This window comes from Danio rerio, chromosome 19 (genome assembly GCF_049306965.1).
Source record: "Danio rerio strain Tuebingen ecotype United States chromosome 19, GRCz12tu, whole genome shotgun sequence".
Taxonomy (NCBI): domain Eukaryota; kingdom Metazoa; phylum Chordata; class Actinopteri; order Cypriniformes; family Danionidae; genus Danio; species Danio rerio.
Genome location: NC_133194.1, coordinates 12,053,389 through 12,075,000, shown reverse-complemented (window position 1 = coordinate 12,075,000; position 21,612 = coordinate 12,053,389). Strand labels below are relative to the sequence as shown.

The window sequence follows — 21,612 nt, the reverse complement described above, 5'->3', positions numbered from 1 at the left end:
TGTAGTGTGTTTGTTTATTATTGTATTTTGAAAATTAGTTTAGAGGTTTAGTTTATAATGTTTGATTTTGAGCGTAAAATTAACCGTTTTGCCAATTGTGTGTTTTAGGTGTGTTGCTGCGTAAAGAGTTTAGCAAACTTGTTAAATGTATTGAAAAAAGTGTCATAGCCATTGTAAAAAACTGTAATAAATGCTGTACAAGTGTTGTTCATGATTAGTTCATGTTCGTAAATGCATTAACTAATGAACCATATTGTAAAGTGTTATCCATATTCTTAATGCCTTCGGCAGAATTTAAATGGACCATTTTAACTATTAATTAATCTAGATTAATTCTAAGATTACAGAGAGATTAATCTTGACTTAAAAAAATAATTTATGCCCACCTATAATTAAATTATATTATATTATATTATATTATATTATATTATATTATATTATATTATATTATATTATATTATATTATATTATATTATATTATATTATATTATATTATATTATATTATATTATATTATTCATTTTCTTTTCAGCTTAGTCCCTTAATTTATCTGGGGTTGCCACAGCGGAATGAACCGCCAACTTTTTTTGTTTCACATTTTACGCAGTGGATGGCCTTCCAGCCACAACCCAACATTGGGAAACACTCTTGCACACACTCACATGCATTTTTGCCAATTTAGCTTATTCAGTTCACCTTTACAGCATGTTTTTGGACTGGAGCACCTGGAGGAAACAAACATGGGGAGAACATACAAACTCCACACAGAAATGCCAGCTGACCCAGCCGGGGCTCGAACCAGCAACCGTCTTGCTGTGAGGCGATTGTGCTACCTACTGTGCCACCATGCTTCCCTATATTATATTATATTATATTATATTATATTATATTATATTATATTATATTATATTATATTATATTATATTATATTATATTATAATATTATATTATATTATATTATATTATATTATTAAATTATATGATTATATTATATTATATTGTATTATATTATATTAAATTTTATTATATTATATTATATTATTATATTATATGATTATATTATATTATATTATATTATATTATATTATATTATATTATATTATATGATTATATTATATTATTATATTGTATTATATTATATTATATGATTATATTCTATTATTATATTGTATTATATTATATTATATTATATTATATTTTATTATATTTTATTATTATATTTTATTATATTATATTATATTATATTATTAAATTATATTATATTATATGCAAAAATATAAAAACAAAAATAAAGTTTCATCAACTATTCAAAAACGTAGTGTGTTTGTCCTAATAGAAGCTTTATTATTATATATTGTCTCATTTTCATTTATTGGCAAAATATATTGGCTTCAGCAGCTCACATGGCATATTTGAGGTGTACATGTCATATTCTTAAAGATTAAAAAATATATTGGATTAAGTAACTCAAATCACACACACACACACACACACAAAACATGTTTTTACAGCGGTCAGCTAATTGTAACAATAGAAGACAGATGTCTGCTTCTGCCTCATATATTACCTCATACTTTGCCTTTTAAGAGGTCAAAGGTCACGTTGTAACTTTTTCAATTCTGATGATATTTGACTTGATCAGAGAGGTCATCCACCGGCCAGTCAGAATCATCAGGCCTGACGTCACAGATACAGTGTGTGTGTGTGTGTTAAACAGCGTCTGCACACACAGTGTTGTTTCTGCATGCACACTGATAACGTGCCGATGTGTGTTCATACACAGTATTTGACGTCACCGACCGCTCTTGCAACCTCTGTCTGGGTAAATGTATTTTTTTGTCACTCATTTGTGATGGTGGTCACTCTTTCTGCATGTTTATTGTTGTTGAATTGAGATTAGTTCAGGGGATTCAGATTCAGCGGTGTGTAAAGAGATGTTTGTGAAGACAAGATTGTGTTTGCACTATTGTCTTTTATTGTCTGCCTTGTCTCAATCTTTACAGCGCCGCTAGCGCAAACACACCTGCTGCATACTGTTGTTGCGCACACACACATTCATAATAACCACTTGTGCTACTCATCTTTCTTCTAATTACAAACATGACATTAATTTTAATGTACACTCAGATAGAACAAAATTTAATTTTTAATTGACTCATTTTTATTAGTTCCTTTATTATAGTATTTGCTTAATGCTGATTGCTCAGTAGCTGATTTTTTTTTATAATACAGCTTCACCTTTTACAATCTAAAGCTGAATTATTAGCTAATTATTGTTAAAAATTATTAGATTAAAAATATACAGTTGGAGTCAGAATTATTAGCCCTCCTGAATTATTAGCGCCCCTATTTTTCCCCCCCAATTTTTGTTTAACGGAGAGAAGATATTTTCAGCACATTTCTAAACAATAGTTTTAGTCATTTCTAATAACTGATTTATTTTATCTTTGCCATGATGACAGTAAATAATATTTGACAAGATATTTTTCAAGACACTACTTTACGACTTAAAGTAACATTTAAAGGCTTTACTAGATTAATTAGGGTATTTTTAGAATTTCCCATAGATGGGTTGCGGCTGGAAGGGCATCCGCTGTGTAAAAACTTGCTGAATAAGTTGGCGGTTCATTCCACTGTGGCGACCCTGGATTAATAAAGGGACTAAGCTGACAAGAAAATGAATGAATGAATAAATGAGGCATTTTAGAATAATTAGGCAAGTTATTGTATAGCGATGGTTTGTTCTGTAGACTATCGAAATAAAAAATAGCTTAAAAAGGCTAATCATTTTGACCCTAAAATGGTTTGTAAAAAAATTGAAATCAGCTTTTATTCTAGCCGAAATAAAACAAATAAGACTTTCTCCAGAAGAAAAAATATTAACAGACATACTATGAAAATTTCCTTGCTCTGTTAAACATCATTTGGGAAATATTTAATAAAGGGGAAAAAAAATAAAGTCGGCTAATAATTCTGATTTCACCGTATTTTCTATTATATTTATCTTCTGGAAAAAAAGTCTTATTTCTTTTAGCTTAGCTGGGAAAATGAAATTACTAAATAAAAAATTAAGATCAGTAACTAGCCTAATTACCTTGTCCAGTTAACATACTTAAGCCTTTAAATAGCTCTTTTAGTTGAGTCTAGTATCTTACAAAAAAAGCTAGCATACTGTAATCATAGCAAAGACAAAAGACATTAGTTATTATAAATGAGTTATTAAATCTAATATATAAAAATGTATTTACTCTTTTCTCTCAGAAACAGCATTTGAGAATTTTTAAAAAAGTACTAACATTACAAAAAAGACTAATAATTTTGTCTTCAAATGTATATTGCAAATTGTTTAATTTTAAACTGACTAAAATTTTAAAATATTTTTATTGCTAAAAAGCTTTTTCAAAGGTTTTAGCAATTGCCATGTGAATACACACTGACAAAAAACGTAAAAAAAATTAAATGTTCCTGGAAAAAAAAAGTGACAATCATGTTATTTGCAATAGAAATGAACACAGTAAAACCGAATTGGAAAGTAATTTACTCTAGTGGAAAAGCTTGATACTGCCCCTAATGAAATTTTACTGAGGTTAAATTGTGAACAACTCAACTTAAAACACAGTTTTAAGTCTTTGAATTTATTCACAGACTGCAAAAGAAATCATGGTAGAATTATTCTCATGTGTCTAAAATATGCACGGTAGTCTGTCCTGTGTAAAAGATCTCAGATCACGATTAAAACTACACATAAATAGGGAGTTAATCTCATATTAAAGCAATGTTATTGTAAAAAATGATATATAAAATATATTAAAATACTTCAACGTCAAAAAAAGGTACTTCAACGTATTTTAATAAGTTAGTGAAGTCATACAATTTTTAACTCATTTTTTCATTTGCTTAATTGATTTTATTTGCTTAAGATAAAATAGGGCAGTACGATGGTGCAGTGGGTAGCACAATCGCCTCACAGCAAGAAGGTCGCTGATTTGAGCCCTGGCTGGGTCAGTTGGCATTTCTGTGTAGAGTTTGCATTTGTGGGTTTCCTCCGGGTGCTCTGGTTTCCCCCACAGTCCAAAGACATGTACTATAGGTAAATTGGGTAGGCTAAATTGTCCGTAGTGTATGTGTGTGAATGAGTGTGTATGGATGTTTCCCAGTGTTGGGTTGCAGCTGGAAGGGCATGCGCTGTGTAAAACATATGCTTTATAAGTTGGTGGTTCATTCCACTGTGGCGACCCCAGAATAATAAAGGGACTGAGCCGAAAAGAAAATGAGTAAATGAATGAATAAGTTGAAATGACTTAACTAAAATAAACTAAATTACAATAATATCTTATACCAACTTTAATAACTTAACTATAACAAACTATTACAACTTAATAAACTAAATTCAACTTTTAAAAATGTAGGCAGCAACACATTGTGATGGAAAAGCTGAATTGTTAGCATACTCAAGCGTACATGATCCTTTAAAATGTTACTGATTTGGTGCTCTTTCTTTTTCTTAAAAAATCTATTCAAAAGATCAAAATGACACTTTATATGCATTATATTTCTTAACAAGCACATTTGAAATATTCGTATTGTATATTATCAATAAATATGTACATTTTTGATCAAATTAGGTGTAGGTTTTGCCTATACTGGAAACATTATCATTTAAGAAATCAGCCAGGTCTGCTTTACTTGAAATTCTATTTTTTCCAAAATCCTACATTTCCTCCTAACGCCACGTGCCTGCATGAGTTTCAGTTTTATTTTTGCAGACGACAGCAGCCACTGCCAGCTTAGGTAAGAGCTTTTTAAAACACATATCAAAAATGAAACATCACTTTCTCTTTAAGATATATTTGATATATTTATTGATTTAATTATTCTATGTTTATGGGTTATGTTAAAGATTGCAATATTGTGATTTAGAAATGCTTGCCAACACTAATTGTTCAGTTCAGAACTAATACATTTTATTTGAATTCACAACAGCCTGTTCTTTTTTACAGGTTTATTTTATCAAACCTTTTCAATTATGTCTAAAGAAATTCCAAGTGAAGGGTAATGCTACAAACACTTTCTGCACCACTTATATATGAAATCTTTTTGCCTTTTCCCCATCCTTTAGTATCACATGCATGATCATTTGAATGGCTTCATTTTAATCAAGTACTTACACCTACAAACTGTCCTTTCCCTGATTGTTTTTCTACAGTATTGAAGTGAGAATCGGTCATTCACTGAATGAAGCTGAGATTAACCATGTGACCAACAGGAGACAATCAGCTCTGGAGTGTCTTACTAGACACGGCATACAATGTAGTCTGGTAACATTTTTTCAAATACACCTACACTAAATCTTTTACTACACAGCTCAATGGAAGCTTCAAGTCCCTTGCACATTTTGTAATCCAATTTTAGATTAGATTTAAATATGTCCAGAATAATGAAAATCTAAAAATTCTAATTATCATGGAAGTTCATTAAAGCCGTTCATTATCAGACGTTTTGGGGGGAAGTTATTTTTAAAAGTAATGCATTACAACATTGAGGTACTCCCCAAAAAAGTAACTAGTTGCAATACTTAGTTATTTTTTATGGAAAGTAATGTGTTCTGTTACTTTTGAGTTACTTTTGAATTACTTCTTTATACCTGCATGATGATCTCTTTCAGAACTTGCAGGTTTTTTTTTTTTTTTCAAATAGAGGAGCTCTGCATTTAATGACACACTGTATAAACTACACCTTCACTTACCTTTAAAAAAAAGGTATAAAAAATCTGAATAATGTTATCTTCTGACGACTTCCTGATGCTATACATGCCATATATACACAGGCTCATTCTGAAAACGTAGTCCTGCGGACATTTCTGGAGATCGCGAATTATGTAGCCAGAGGTACGTATGGATGCATTTCATTTTTTAAGCAAACGCTACGGGGCGTTATGACGCTGTTCCTTTAGGCGCTTATCGGCTGACTACTTACCTCCATGTGGAGGGCTTTCCCGCTGCAACCAGTTTGTCCAGCTAGCTCGTGTACGACGACGACCGGGTTCGAGTCCAGGGAAGAGCAGTTCCAAGAAATCAAGTAAGACAAAAACAGAATCCAAAAAATAAAAGGAACGAGTGAATAACAGAACTGCTGAAGCATTCAACTCTGCTATAAATTCAGCTTCTTGACTGATTCCTGAACATTGTTCTCCAGATTACGCTGATAATGGGTGGAATCATGCGATCTTTAACTCTGACAAGATTTTTAGAACCTGTGCTTGCCACACATCCCAACAGCATGATGGACACCTCCACCATATTTTACAGTAGGGAGCATGTTCTTCTTCTGGAATGAGGTGTTTTTTTTCTGAAATGCAAAGTGCCTATGTTTGTGGCATCTGTCCACAGTATATTTTTCCAAAATGATTCAGGCTTGTCCAGATGAGCCTTTGCATACATTGATTGTTGGCAGAACTCTTTTCATTGGCAGAATGTAGAAAAAGTTTTCTGAATCACCTTTCATTGAGCTGTTCTTTGTGAAGAGTGCCGGATTGTGATACAATCTACAGTGACATTATCAGCAGCAAGATTTTCCTGGAGCTCTTTGGAGGTGGTCTGTGTTTTTTCTGTGACCATTCTTCACCTTTGCCTTTCAGATATTTTTCTTTGTCGACATCTTTCCTTCACAAGAACTGTTCCTGTTGCCTTCCATTTTCTTACTATATTTCTGACTGTGGAGATAAAGACTTTAAACCTTTGTGATAGCTTTTTACATCCTTCTCCTAATTCATGTTGATGAATTAGCCTAGTTATTAGGTCATTAGGAAGTTCTTTTGAGGTTCCCATGTTGCTACTTGCAGGTTGACAATAAGGAGGAGCACAACTAGCAATCAGTTAGTCTTAAATATCCTTTTTTATGATTGGTTGCACCTGTGTTAGGAGTGTTAAGGTTTACGGATTCAATTTTGTGTGACTACAGGTTTTGAAATCCACACAAATGAGAGGGTGCCCAAACTTTTGCAAAGCCTTTTTTTTGTTGTTGTTTCAATTCAATTTCACTCATCTCAATACTGCTACGCTGCATATTTATGTCTGAAAAACATGACATTATCTAGATTTCTCTAGAAACCGAATGGCATGTCACTGGGATCTTCTCTTATAGATAGCACATTGTTATGCAGCGACAGAGGGGTGCCCACATTTCTGCATAAGACTGTAAAGATTAATGAAAGTAAAAAAAGCAGTTTGCTACTTTTATATTTTTGTCTAATTAGTTCAGTTAAATCACTGTCCATTAAGACCACCCCCTTTTCTTCAATGTGTTCAAAATAATGAGAATGCTTCCATCACAGAATTGTTAAGAATCTTTTTATGTTTTTGTCTGTTCCCATGGGGCGCTAACTTTCTCATTGAATGTGATCCAACATGATTACGCTAATTCAGCAAATAATTTTTAAAAACAAATAACTTAATCTAAATAGTACCTTGAGTTACATTTTTAACTCAAATATTATTACTTATTTTAACGAATTAATTCACTCCTTTACTCTTTACTTATAAAAGTAATGTTGTTACGTAACTCGCGGTACTCCCAACACTGATTATCAGCATCTTAATTCCGTGAAATTTTTAATATCTTGATTTTTTTTTATGTATCCACATTTATAAAGCTAATTCTATTATATAAACCTGACATCAAATTACAAAAAGACTAATTATCGGTTGTGCAAGGAGCGACCTAACCCTAGCCCTAACCTTAACCCTAATGCATGGATAATATGTGGGACAGTACATTTGATGTTAGGCAAACAGGAATACAAAAAATGTATTTGTGGTATTCTCCTATTCACTGAGCTCTGTTTACCCAACTATGATGACTTCGACTGCTGAATAACTCAGAAATGTGAAAAGGGTCTAATGTCTTGCAAGAGAAGGTCAGACAGTTATACAGAATTGGAGGTCACTGCAGACTGTGACAAGGAACAGAGAGATTTTACTCACTTATATCTGTTTTGTCTAATCTTCAAGGCTACATTACAAAATGTACTTTTCCATTGAAGACGAGGAAAATATCCAAATTTCCTAACAAATCACATCTCTCATGCTTAGGGCCTCCAGTTTTATGCTCATACTTGACATAAGCGCAAAAGTCTCCCAATTGTTTCCTCAAAATTAAGTTTTGTCACCCAGACATCTTATTCTGTGAGCCCCAATTCATATCCTGAGGTGTAAAGGATGCAATATTTCAAAAGCTTTTAAGAACGATTTTTCCGCAACCCCATATAATTTTCTCATTTTAATGTATCATATTGTTCTTTATAAAAATATATATTTCTTTGTTACTTTGAAATTAAAACAGATTTTCTCTCTGAACTGACATGAACCTGTCTGCATTACATATAAATAGAATGACATAATGTTAGAGAGCAGCTTACGGAAATGTCTTGTTTGGAAAGGTTTCAGCAGGTCATCTTTTCTTTTGACTGAACTCTTTACAGAAGAGCAACTTAAAGGGTTACTTCACCCAAAATAAAATTGAAATTCTGTTATTAACAAACCCTTCAGACCTCAATGAAGAGGAATGAAGCACAAATGAAGATATTTTAGATGAAATCCAAGAGCTCACTTATCCTTCATAAACAGCAATGGCCTCAAGATGTTCAAGGGGTCTTTACAATTAAAATACAATCAGTAAAACAGACTTAAGCATTCATTTAGTTGTTCAAGGGTAAAACTAGATGAAGGACTTAAACACTGGAGTAAAATAAACTGTCATATTTTAAAGACATGGCGGAGGAAATGGAATTCAATGCAGGGCTTCTTGTCTGATCTGAGACACACTTCATATCATGTATCTATCAGGCAGTGAAGATCACTGATTTTTAATGAAATCAGACCTTAATTGTGGCAGTGTTTTAATGATGTAACAGTTCACCGTAAGCGCTGATGCTGGCTGGCTGAAAATGTAGAATCCCTGTGCGTATACCGCAGTGGGTTGCCAATGGGATAAATGACTAGGGGGAAAAATGGTCAAACCACTTACTCTACAAACAAGTGTGTTTCTGACTATACATAAAAAGTACAATATTATGTGTGGTTTATTCATAAACTAATTTCGAGAGGATCACGTGCTTATAATCAACACGGCTGGCTCCTTATTAGCTCCGTAATCTGCCTTATTAGATGATTACGGAAGCATTATAAATAACCTGAGTTTGTCACTCCAGTTATCTTCGTCTTGAAGCTCCCCCCCTTTCCACCCCTTCATCCTCCTCCTTTTCTGATTGGGCGACACGGTGGCCCAGTGGCTAGCACTGTTGCCTCACAGCAAGAACACCGCCGGTCCAACCTTTCGGGCCGGTCGGTGTTTCTGTGCGGAGTTTGCATGATCTCCCCGTGTTCGCGTGGGTTTCCCCCGGGTTCCCCGGTTTCCTCCCACCGTCCAGAACATGAACCATAGCCAAATCGACTAAAACAAATTATCACCCAATACAACCTTAGTTCACACTTCTCACGGTGACAAGCAGGGGAGTTTTCGAGACCTACCTGACCTCGAACTTCCCTCTCGCCCTTCTAACGGGAGGAAGCCCCGGGCTCGAGGATATTACGAGCTCAGGGCTCTCTCCCGGGACAGCATGCCAAATACGCTTTATTGATTACATCAAGCAGCATAACGAGCTGTTTTTAACATCTAAAAATTAATGGAAGTGAATGAGAACGAAAGTCTCAAGCCAAAAGTATTCCTATGGATGCACCGGCTTGTTCCTCAAGAATAAGGTCAATAGTCTACGTTCAAGTTTTATTAACTGACCACTTTTAAAAAGGATACCAAGCTCAGCTTCTTGCGGCTGAGATGATCAACTTATGTTTTAAACCACGCTATTTCTTGCTTATATCCCATCATAATTTAGTTTGAGTTGCAAGTTGTCTGGGTCACACAACCAAAGAGACGACAGAAACGCAGCCGGAAAAGAGGAAAGAGAGCCGGCGTCCTCGTCAGACTTAGACGTAGTGGATTTCGACCTCCACTCCCCACCATTCTGCTGGCTAACGTTCAGTCACTGGACAACAAACTTTGCGAGCGGGCGTGTATTTCCTTCCAACGGGAAACAAAGAAACTGCACGTGCTGCTGATGATGTGACAATAAAAGTGATTTGATTTTGATTCGAAGTTAAAAAACTCACGTAAATTGGGGTGTTCTCCAAGCCTGATCGACTTGATTATTACACACTGACCTGATATATTATATAATATATTGGAATCCAACCCGACTGACTATTTAAATTAAAATACAGACTTGAACCCGCACAAGTGCTCAGGTCTCGAGTCCAAAAACATTGTCAAAACAATGTTGTCAAAACATTCCAAGTGACTTCATCGTTTCAATTGTAATCTTATGAAGCTCAAAGAACATTTTTGTGCAACAAAAAATATAAATAAAAATGGCTTATATGTAGTTTGATGAACAAAACGATAAACGAAGGTATCAGGGGTTTGGAACGACATAGGGTTAAGTAATTAGTAATAGAATTTTCATTATGGGGAGAACAAATTCCTTATTAAAGGTCCAGTGAAATTAAAATAATGTTTTTTTTAGATGTTAGTATTGGTATGTTAGTTTTAAGCATATATATATATATATATATATATATATATATATATATATATATATATATATATATATATATATATATAAGCTAGTACACCTAAAAACAGTTGCAAAAATTTGCATTTCAATTGTTCACACTTATCTGGTGATTCTTAATAAGCGAGTTTGGCATGCTGTCTAGGGAGAGAGTCCTGAGCTCAAGAGATTCTTGAGCCCAGGAGTCCCTCCTGTTTGCAGGGCGAGAGGGGAGAATGAGCTCAGGCAGATCTCAAAAACTCCCCCGCTGATGTGGCTAAGGAAAAATACTGATGCTGGGAGCTAAACTATGGTGCCCATTTGGCTTACTAAGTTTACGTATGACACATGTTTTTGGATGGTGGGAGGAAACTGAGAAACGCGGGGGAAACCAATGCGGACATGGGAAGAACAAGTAAACTTCACATAGAATCACGAACCGGCCAGGCGAGGATCAGAGCCGGTGGTGTTCTTGCTGTGAGGCAACAGTGCTAACCACTGTGCCGCCCAATCTAGGTGAGAGAAGAGGAGGAAGGGGGTTTCTCCCAGGTGAAGATGGTTGTGGAATGAAGACTGTGGATATTTATAGTGACGTAGGAATCAGCTGATTGGGGGATCACGTATTAGCTAATGCGGGACCGGCTGTGGTCAATCATAAGCACATGATCCTCTCGAAATTAGTTTATAAGTAAAATTCAATTAGAAGATCTAAAACAGTAATAAACCTCTAAAGCTTGCAGTTTGTCACTTCCGCCTAAATGGGTCAATACTTGTTTCACATCACCTTGTACTTCAGTTTCTCATCAAATCTTAACCATTGAAATGCTCTCTAGTATCTGACATGCCCCGCCATCTTAAAGACACTTCTCATTTTCTTTCTATTTGGTGCGCTTGAGCTCCTGAGAGCAGAGTGATGAGAAAAACAAACCGCAATTGGATGTTTTTAAAAAAGGGAGAAGCTACTCTATGTCCTGTGCACTCTTCATGTTTCAGTTGAGATTATGTCGAACATTAAGTGAAAAATGCACATTTAAAAGCCCTTGACAGGATCTACATTTTCACAGGACCAGGTGCCCAACATCGCACTGCTGGGTTCTGGAGGAAGTGAAAGAGCAATGGTGAGTTTGCTGGAATCACTGGACGCTCTGGCTCAAACTGATCTCATGGACTGCATGATGTATCTTGCTGGAATCTCAGGATCAACCTGGTAAATAAACAAATACATTCAGATAATCAGATCCAGCTGAATATAAACAAATGATGAACTTTTCCCCCCTTCATTAGGTGTATGGCATCTTTATACAAAGAACCCAATTGGTCCAATAAGCTTAAAGTAGTGAAGGATGACGTCATACAGAAACTTGTTGGTCGTGACGTCAGTTTGATGGACAAATATGTGGCCCTCAAAGAATACTACAGAGTGAAGGATAACTTTAGTTTGACAGAAGTCTGGGCTGTGCTGTTTATAAGCAAGATGGTCAAAGAGGTGAGAGAAGTTCTATGTCATGTTTCTTGCGTAAATTAAGCATTATGACATTCAATGAAGCTCTTGAAATGTATAATTCACCTAAAAATTAAAGTTCTCCTCACCATTTACTCACACTAAATTGAACCTAAACTTTTATGAATTTCTTTCTTATGGATTACACCGTTCGCACAAAGAAAAAAAGATTTGGCAGTTTTTTTCTGATATTTTGTGATACTCATACCTGCAGATACAGTATAAATGTTAAAAAACTGACTTTCCCCATGTCAAACAAAACTTCTACATACCTTTCTGAGATGTGGCCATCATACGGTTTTACTCGTTTATTTATAGCAAATGTCCATTGAGCAATGTTTCTGTTTTCATTTTGCATTCAAAAGAAAGAAACCTGCAACATATTTTTCAACCCACTTTATTTTCCTCATCCTTTTCAAATCATTTGATACATAGTCACTCATATTTTAGTCTTGTATGTATATATATAGTTGGCGGCTAAGTAGGTAGTGCTGTCATCTCACAGCAAGAAGGTTGCTGGTTCAAGCCTCGGCTGGGTCAGTTGGCGTTTCTGTGTGGAGTTTGCATGTTCTCCCCATGTTGGTTTTCTCTGGATGCTCCAGTTTCCCTTACAGTCCAAAGACATGTGATATAGGTAAATTGGGTAGGCTAAATTGTCCATAGTGTATGAGTGTGAATGAGTGTGTGTGGAAGGGCATTCGCTGTGTAAAACATATGCTGGATAAGTTGCCGGTTCATTCCACTGTGGCGACCCTAGATTAATAAAAGGGCTAAGCCAAAAAAAAAGGACGAATGAATATAAATACTCACCAGCCATTTTATTAAGTAAACCTGTCCAACTGCTCGTTAACGCAAGTTTCTAATCAGCCAATCATGCAGCAGCAACTCAATGCATTTAGGAATATAGACATGGTCAAGAGGATCTGCTGTAGTTTAAACTGAGCATCAGAATGGGGAAGAAAGGTAATTTAAGTGATTTTGAACGTGGCATGGTAGTTGGTGCCAGACAGACTGGTCTGATTATTTCAGAAACTGCTGATCTACTGGGATTTTCACGCACAACCCTCTCTAGGGTTTTCAAAAAATGGTCCGAAAAAGAGAAATATCCAGTGAGCTGCAGTTCTGTGGGTGCAATTGCCTTGTTGACGCCAGAGGTCAGAGAATGGCCAGACTGGTTCGAGATTATAGAAAGGCAACAGTAACTCAAATAACCACTCGTTGCAACATATGCAGAAGAGCATCTCTGAACACACAACACGTCCAACCTTCAGGCAGCAGAAGACCACACCAGGTGCCACTCCTGTCACCTAAGAACAGGAAACTGAGGCTACATTTGACACAGTGCCTGGTCTCAACTTTGCTGGGTCTGATGAGTCTCAATATCTGCTGCGACATTCAGATGGTAGGGTCAGAATTTGGCATCAACAACATGAAAGCATGGATCCATCCTGCCTTGTATCAGTGGTTCAGCTTGGTTGTGGTGGTGTAATGGTGTGGGGCATATTTTCTTGGCACACTTTGGGCCCATTAGTACCAACTGAGCATCGTGTCAACTATTTGTATGGATTATGCTTGACAGCCTATGCAAGTATTTAAAGGGATTGTTCACTCTAAAAATTATTACTCTCCCATTACTTGTTACAAATCTTTATGACTTTCTTTCTATTGAAAACAAAAGAAGATGCTTGGAAAAATGCTGTATGTGTAATCATTGACTCCCATTCCATGTTTTTTTTTTTTTACTATAGGTGTAAATAGTGCTATTAAAGATTTCTTCTTTTATGTTTAACAGAAGGAAGAAACTTATAAACTTGAGAGTTAGTAAATAGTGAGTACATTTGCATTTTTTAGTGAACTACCTCTTTAAGATGATCCTTTATTTTCCTACAGATAGACAAGAAAAGTTTTACCAGTCGACACAGGAGCCAACACAGCAAAGATCCTTATCCAATCTACGCTGTAATTGATTTGCAGAGCAAAGATGATAAACTAGATGCAGGTAAGGCCACTGCTGTTATTAGGTCTATGTTTCTTTGTCCAAAACTTCGAAAGCATTTTTTTTCATAGATGCGTTTCTTGAGATCACACCACATGAGACCGGCTACTCCATCACTGGGGCCTTTGTGGATTCCTCCAGTTTTGGGAGTCAGTTTAAGCAAGGGGTTAAAATAAAAGAGCAGCCCGAGATGGACATGCTGTTCCTGCAAGGTGAGTTGAAATCATACATATAGTGGTTTTCTTTTAGAAATGTGCAATATATGTAGAGGCGTTACGCCTTGGTGGCTCAGTGGTTAGAACTGTCGCCTCACAGCAAAAAGGGTAGTGGTTTGAGCCCGGCTGGGTCAGTTGGCATTTCTGTGTGGAGTTCTCATGTTCTCCCCGTGTTGGCGTGGGTTTCCTCCAGGTGCTCCAGTTTCCCCCACAGTCCAAAGACATGCAGTATAGATTAATTAAATAAACATGATTGGCTGTAGTGTATCTGTGTGAAAGAGTGTGTATTTATGGGTGTTTCCCAGTGTTGGGTTGCAATTAGCTGGCGGTTCATTCCACTGTGGCGACCCCTGATTAATAAAAGGACTAAGCCAAAAAGTGGTTTATTCCGCTGTGGCGACTCCGGATTAATAAAGGGACTAAGCCACAATGTGGTTCATTCCGCTGTGGCGACCGCAGATTAATAAAGGGACAAAGCTGAAAAGAAAATGAATGAATAAGCCAAAAAGAAAATGAATAAATGAGAGCAAATTTGTTTTCCCATTTCGAAATAAAATTTTAAAGCTATGTCATGGCGATGAGATAATCTAATAAATTCCAGCAAGCTAAACTGGCGCTCTAGGCAAACGACGATAACTCTGTGGCACCCCTACTACTCTGCCACCCAAGGTCGGCTCAATGGACGCACCGGCCCTGCCTGAGTCTGTGTTTGTGCTGCTGGTGTGAAAATCACCTGTAGTGCACAGACTGAAACCCCCTTTTTCATGCAAACCCTTCCCTTCTTTGCCACACGATACTCCCACCAAAACAAAGCTGGACTCACCCACTTTTTGAAAACCAGAGAATGTAAAAACACCCTGCTGAGACCCTGCTGAGGACCATTTATTTCTTTATTTATTTATCGGCAGGTCTGTGTGGTAGTAGTCTTGCTGATCCTGTAAAAATATTGGAGGAACTGATATATATAATCAAACGTAAGTTCCCTTTATCACTACCATTTCATTTTGAAAACTGTTTGTAATTAATCATTATCCATCAATGTGATATGGTATAAGATTAATATGCAACCTTTTCCTCTTAGATTTATTTGGGTCTGAGTCTGAAATGATGGCGGACGTCTCGTCTTCAGAAACAAAACAAACAGACATTCAGTCCCTCAGTGCTCAACACCTGGACAGGGCTGGCAAACTGCTCTTGACACTTGTGCAAGTGAATCTTCTGGTTTTAAAAAATGAAGATCCTTCGTCTCAGGTTAAAACCCTGAATGACTTACTGAGAGGTAATGATTATGATGATAACATGTTTAAGCTGAGCATAAGAGCAAAATCATTTGGTCAGAAAATGGGAATACATGCTATATTTCTTTGATAAAACTCAATTTAAAATCTTGCTAACATCAGGTTTTGCTTCATTTAGCATCATCACGCATTTGTAAATAACCATAGATATTTACATTAAATGTCGGCTACGCTGTTGTTGTCTGTTGGAAGGTATGGTGAATAACAGACAACCTTGAGAAATGAAAAGTTCCTAATGTTCTGCTACTGTGAAGACTTTAGATAATAATACATGACCTGGTAAGCTTTCAGTGACATATATTAGAAATCCCGGCGCAATAACACTAGCATGTATTGCAGGAAAGCTGGATGGAGACAAATACAAGGAATTACTCGGCAAGTCAAAAGAAATGAACAAGAAAACTGTTAAGGAATATACCATATATGTATGCAACCTTCAGCCCTACTGGGATCCCACATGTGAGTTTTATCCCTAAAGTTATTGAGTTGAGACTGCAGGATGGGGATCAGGGATGTTTGTAAATCTTTTTAATTATTTTATATACTGATAACAAGAAAAGGCTCGTTGTATTGGTTAGCTAATGGACGTTTTGCTCCTAATTTAGGCAATGGGTTCTGGAGTGTCATTGCTAAATGCACTGAGTTAGTTGCTTGCTGGATCTGGGGAACAACATACAACTTTCTATACAAAATGACAGGTAAGTAAATTCGTAATGGAGAAACATGAGAAGATAAAGTACTATTCAAAACATTAAAGTAATGCTATAGGGTGCATTTATTTGTGAGAGTAAACAAAACAGCATCAAATATTGTAATTTAACCCTCTATGGCATGAATTTTCATTTTAGGAGGGAAAAAAATATTTCACCCTAATTTTTGGGTACTTTGGGGTCCCTTATAATAAATCAATCATAAAATCAACCCTTTGCGAAGGGTAACCAAAAGGTGGCACGGTACGGTTTGCTTTTAGGGATCTTTTTGAGAGCGGAAATAGCCATGAAAGTGCATGGCGCTGTACCGTACTGTATCACTGAATGGAAACAGGCCATAAAACACCAAGGTTTTCTGTATTATTATTATATGTGAAATGAGGTACAAACTAGCCATAAATACATTAGAAAAAGTGTTAATTTGTTAATTTAATTTAAACAACATTAACAAGTAATATTTCATCAGTAACTGGCCATAAATAGTGTATTGTGTGTTTCCATGGGGTACCGATTGTATGTACTAATTAAGCAGTGTTTTTTACCTCAGAAAACAGGTGTTGGTGGATGTGAAGCAAAAGTGGGTGCCACATTTTTGTCACTTGGCTTTAGGTAAAGGGGTGCCCAAACTTGGTCCTGGTGGGCCGGTGTCCTGCAGAGTATGGTTCTAACCCCAATTACACATCTGAACTAGCTACTCAAGCTCTGACTAGCATACTAGAAAAGTATTGGCAGGCTGGCAACTAAATTTTTGCAGGACACTGAACCACCGGAGTTTAGGCACCTTCCTTTGGATGAACCTTTGCATCCTGGTACTCTGTATCTCCCTGTCTGTGTGTCCATGACCATCGAGTGGGCTGAATCCAGATCAACATCCACATCAAACTTAGTTGTTGGAGGACTGCAGCCCTGCAGAGTTTAGTTTCAACCCTGCTTCAACACATTTACCTGTAGATTTCAAACAAACCTGAAGAACTCAGTACGTTGAATCAGATTTGTTTAATCAGGATTAAAGATAAACTGTGCAGAGCTGTGGCTTTTTGCAAGTTTAATGTGCATTTAATGTGCGTTTTTTTAATTAAAGTTTTGTGGGGCAATAAATGGTTTGTTGCCTGAGGGCAACCCCATGTGCCATAGAGCAGGGGTGTCCAAACTCAGTCTTGGAGGGCCGGTGTCCTGCATAGTTTAGCTCCAACTTCCTTCAACACACCTTCCTGGAAGTTTCTAGTATACCTACAAAGAGCTTGGTTAGCTGGTTTTTGGTGTGTTTAATTGGGGTTGGAACTTAAATATGCGAGACACCGGCCCTCCAGGACCGATTGTGGACACCCCTGCCATAAAGGGTTAAAATAACTGCTTTTATCTTTTAATAATGCACACACACACACATTTACCTCAGAGAAGGAGGTTTCTAGAATCTGTGAACATGAAGTGAGGCATTATGCTGATGGCGGGATCATCATCAACTCACCTTTTTTACCGGTGCTGAGGAAAGAGAGACACGCTGACCTCATAATCTCCCTCGATTTCAACGAGGACGATCCATTTGAGGTATGGAAAATGATTCTTTTAATAACCTGCATAGAGAATGCTAAATATTATCCCTGCTCCGTTCACACAAACATTCTTTATCATAAATCTTCTTGTTATTTCAGTCTCTCACAAAAACAGCTGAAATGTGCAAAAAGCTACACATTGATTTCCCTGAAGTTCCTGAAGAGATACAAAAGGAAAAGGATTTTCCAAGGGATTTTTATGTGTTTGAAGGCTGCAATACTCCGACTGTGATACACATTCCTCTTTTCAACAGAGTCAACTGTGGTAGTAAAGGTAATGTCATATTATTTATTTTTAAAGAATGGAGTAAAAATCTTGTCATAAAATATACCACATATTAACCTGGTAAACTACTATACAATTATTTTCCTGTTCAGTACTCAAATGTGCTGTACCACAAGATTTCTTGACTGTCATTTACTAGTAAAGATGTTGTGTGTCATTATAATAGCTATGCGCTGTCAAGTAAAATACGGACACACCTTATGTTGGGTTAATTTAAATTACTTTTTAATCCAGCGGTTGGGTTTGTCTATATATGACCCAACATTGGGTTAAAACAATCCAGCATTTCTATAGTAGTTGTAGCTAGTTAGATATGAAGGAAATCCGACCATGAAAACTGACAAATGTCCTAAAATGTCTGTTTTATAGCTGAAATGGAAAAGTTGAAGAGAAAATACAGCACCGTCCAAGGGCCCTACTCCATTGAAAAGATTGATGAACTGTTGAAGAAAGCTGGAGTGAACATCACAAATAACAAAGAGAATATTCTGACGGTGATTCGGAACGTCATCAAACAAAAGACGTCGTAGATTTGTTTGCATTCGTGTCACCCACATCATGGTGGCTATCGCTAAATATTACAAATGAACGTAACTTAGAGGGTATATCGATTTTTGATAGGGAAATTAAAATCTCCCAGTTGGCCGATGACACAGCCTTATTTTTAAAAGATAAATGTCAGTTGAAGAATTTGTATGTGCTTCTGGATTGAAATTGAATATGTCCAAATGTGAAATTATTATGATTTAATAAACTAATGACTCCTCAATAAATGGTATTTTAGTAAAAGAGACTTTAAAGTATCTGGGTATTTATTTAACAAAAAATTTAGCCACTAGACAACTGCTTAACTTTTCTGGTAGACTTAAAAAACCTCATAGCATTTTTAATCTTTGGCTCCAAAGAGACCTTTCCCTTTATCTTCTGACCAAAGCAGAAGGTTTATCTCGTTTGGTATACCCTTCACTTTCTCTTTCTATTAATATCCCTACCGCTAAAGAAGTTAACAAAATATTTCTCAACTTTATTTGGAAAAATAAATCCCATAAACTTAAGAAAACAGTTCTAGCAAATAGTCGAAAAGATGGTGGACTTGAAGTGTTTGACTTTGAGGACATAGTAAACACTTATAGAATAAATTGGTTTAAAAGATTCTTAAATGACACTAACTCTATATGGTTTTTATTCCAAACTCTATTTTTCTATTTTTCCAAATTCTTCCTTTTATTTTAAAATGTAATTATCTACCGAATAAATTGCCAATTGCACTGTCAAAATTTCACCAGCAGGTTATTCTTTTCTGGAAATTGTGTTATTCCCACTACATAATTTCTCACCACATAAATACATTTTATGGAACAACTCTGATATTAGAATTAGAAATAAATCTATTTTCTCTGTCCACGTGGTTTAACAGAAATATAATTGGGATTCTCTCAATTTTTGATAAGTCTGGCAACTTCTTGTCTTATGAACAATTTATGTCTAATAATAATTTTCCATAACCTTTTAAAGAATTTAATGCTGTGCAAAAAGCAATTCCTTTAGGCCAAATTCAACTTATAAAATCTCATTTATTTTTTAATGAAAATGTTATTAAAGAACCAGAGCTAATCTTAAATGGAATTATTCTATTTGACAGAAAATGTAATAATAAATATATTCAACAAATTTTTCAAAATAAAAAGTATAATGTTCCCAAGGGCAAATTTTACTGGGCATCCCTCATTGACCTAATAGACTGGAAAAAAGCCTGGCTATTACCTCATAAGTACTGCATCCCCAATAAAACAAAAGAGGTTCACTTTTAAGTTCTTCATGAAATATATCCAGTGAATAGTACTTTGGCAAAGTGTTTGGAGGTTAATAACTCATGCACATTTTGTAAAACTAAAGACGAAACGTTGATTCACATATTTTTGAAAACACAAAAAGCTTTTGGAATAGCTTAAATCTCCATATAGGTAATTACATTGCTTCTTCCAGACCCTTTCAACTACAAGATATTATTTGTTACTATAAAGGTAAAACTGATATATCAGAGAACTACATTATTAACTTTTGTATTTTGTATGGAAAATATTTTATTCACAAAAAAATTCTCCACTTCGCAGCCTTCTTTTTTACATTTTTAATTGAAATTGATGTATTTTATGAAATCTCTTAGACTGGTTAATAACAAAAAGTGGTAGATTCTTGGATTATTATGATCATTATTTTGGAAAGATCACGGATACATGTTCTTCTTTCCTCCTGCTGTATTTGTGTTATGTATGTATCTCTGTTTTTTTTTCTTTTACTTTTTCTCTTTTGTTTCTCTTTTTATTTTATTTTTTTATATGTGTTATATTATTTAACCTGATCTGTTATTATCATTGTTATCTTTTTTTTTGTACGATTGGATTTTGAATGTTTGTTTTTGAAGTCAAATAAAAAACATGTGGAAATGTTTCTTGTCCATTAGATGGCGGCAAAGAACAGGTTAGAATGATTTTGCGAACGACTCAAATACTTGAAGACAAAACATTATGTAAATTTAAAATGATGGGAAAGCAACTAACAAGCAATTAAAAGCAGCAGCCAAACCTACCTAACCAAGATATGCTGTTTTTAAGCATGTTTGTTTCAAGTATCTCCAATTATCCTGTGTGTCTTTTTGATTTTTATATTTTTTTTATTAAGCACTGCCTCATTTATAGATCATGCTTGATCATGTCCTTGGTGTAATCACGTGTGATTAAATCTCCTGATAATAAAGATGTTTACTCAAGAGTTTTCTTTTGGTGATTTCCCTCCTCAAATATTCACATGGACCAGTATTTCCCTATGCCCTTTCAAACCCGTCTCACACTGACCTGTGGCTTACTGTAATTAAACTTTACCTTCATTTCTTTTTATGCAGAGACGTAAAGCTGATGTTAATACACGATGTTGCTTTATCTGAATTCAAATAAAAACTATTTGTTGCATGTCATTATCCTGAGCAACTTTGGAAAAATACTGGGACATAATTATTAATGATATTATTTACCAAGGTGTGAACATAACATTTAAAGTATTTGTTTTAGAGCTCAATGAATCTAACTTTTAATTTATTTCCAAAAACAGAAGTAGAACAATTTACATTTTCATTGACTTTAATTTGTATTCTCTAGCTGTCTTGTTGTATTTACCATGTCCGTATTCCTAAGAAGCTAAAATTTGGTCAAGTAACCTGAGATGTTTTAACCAGTTAGTCCTGCTCTGCTTTATAGTTTCAGTTTGGCCTTCAACCTCTGCCAGCAATAGTAAGTGCATTTAAGCATGATTTTAAAGGGGCAGTTCACCCTAAAATAAAAATGTCCTCACTATTTACTAGTGGTACTAAACCTTTTCAAATTTATTTCTTCAGTTGAACACAAAGAAAGATATTCTAAAGAGTGCTGGAGAAAAAGCAAAAAAAAATTGA

The 21,612-nt window shown here is 35.4% G+C and overlaps 1 protein-coding gene across 1 annotated transcript in view; it reads left to right on the top strand.

The window, feature by feature from the left end:
• pla2g4c (phospholipase A2, group IVC (cytosolic, calcium-independent)) overlaps positions 1–18,956 on the top strand; it is a 25,319-nt gene extending 6,363 nt beyond the window's left edge. The window contains exons 2-15 of the mRNA XM_021468209.3: positions 4,766–4,790; positions 5,000–5,051; positions 5,206–5,317; positions 11,670–11,812; positions 11,890–12,091; positions 13,997–14,105; positions 14,174–14,314; positions 15,226–15,291; positions 15,399–15,596; positions 15,955–16,074; positions 16,221–16,313; positions 17,722–17,873; positions 17,978–18,152; positions 18,534–18,956. Coding sequence (XP_021323884.3) covers positions 4,766–4,790; positions 5,000–5,051; positions 5,206–5,317; positions 11,670–11,812; positions 11,890–12,091; positions 13,997–14,105; positions 14,174–14,314; positions 15,226–15,291; positions 15,399–15,596; positions 15,955–16,074; positions 16,221–16,313; positions 17,722–17,873; positions 17,978–18,152; positions 18,534–18,694 — 1,749 coding nt within the window. The 3' untranslated portion in view covers positions 18,695–18,956. The remainder of the gene's footprint in view (positions 1–4,765; positions 4,791–4,999; positions 5,052–5,205; positions 5,318–11,669; positions 11,813–11,889; positions 12,092–13,996; positions 14,106–14,173; positions 14,315–15,225; positions 15,292–15,398; positions 15,597–15,954; positions 16,075–16,220; positions 16,314–17,721; positions 17,874–17,977; positions 18,153–18,533) is intronic.
• The last annotated feature ends 2,656 nt before the right edge of the window (positions 18,957–21,612 follow it).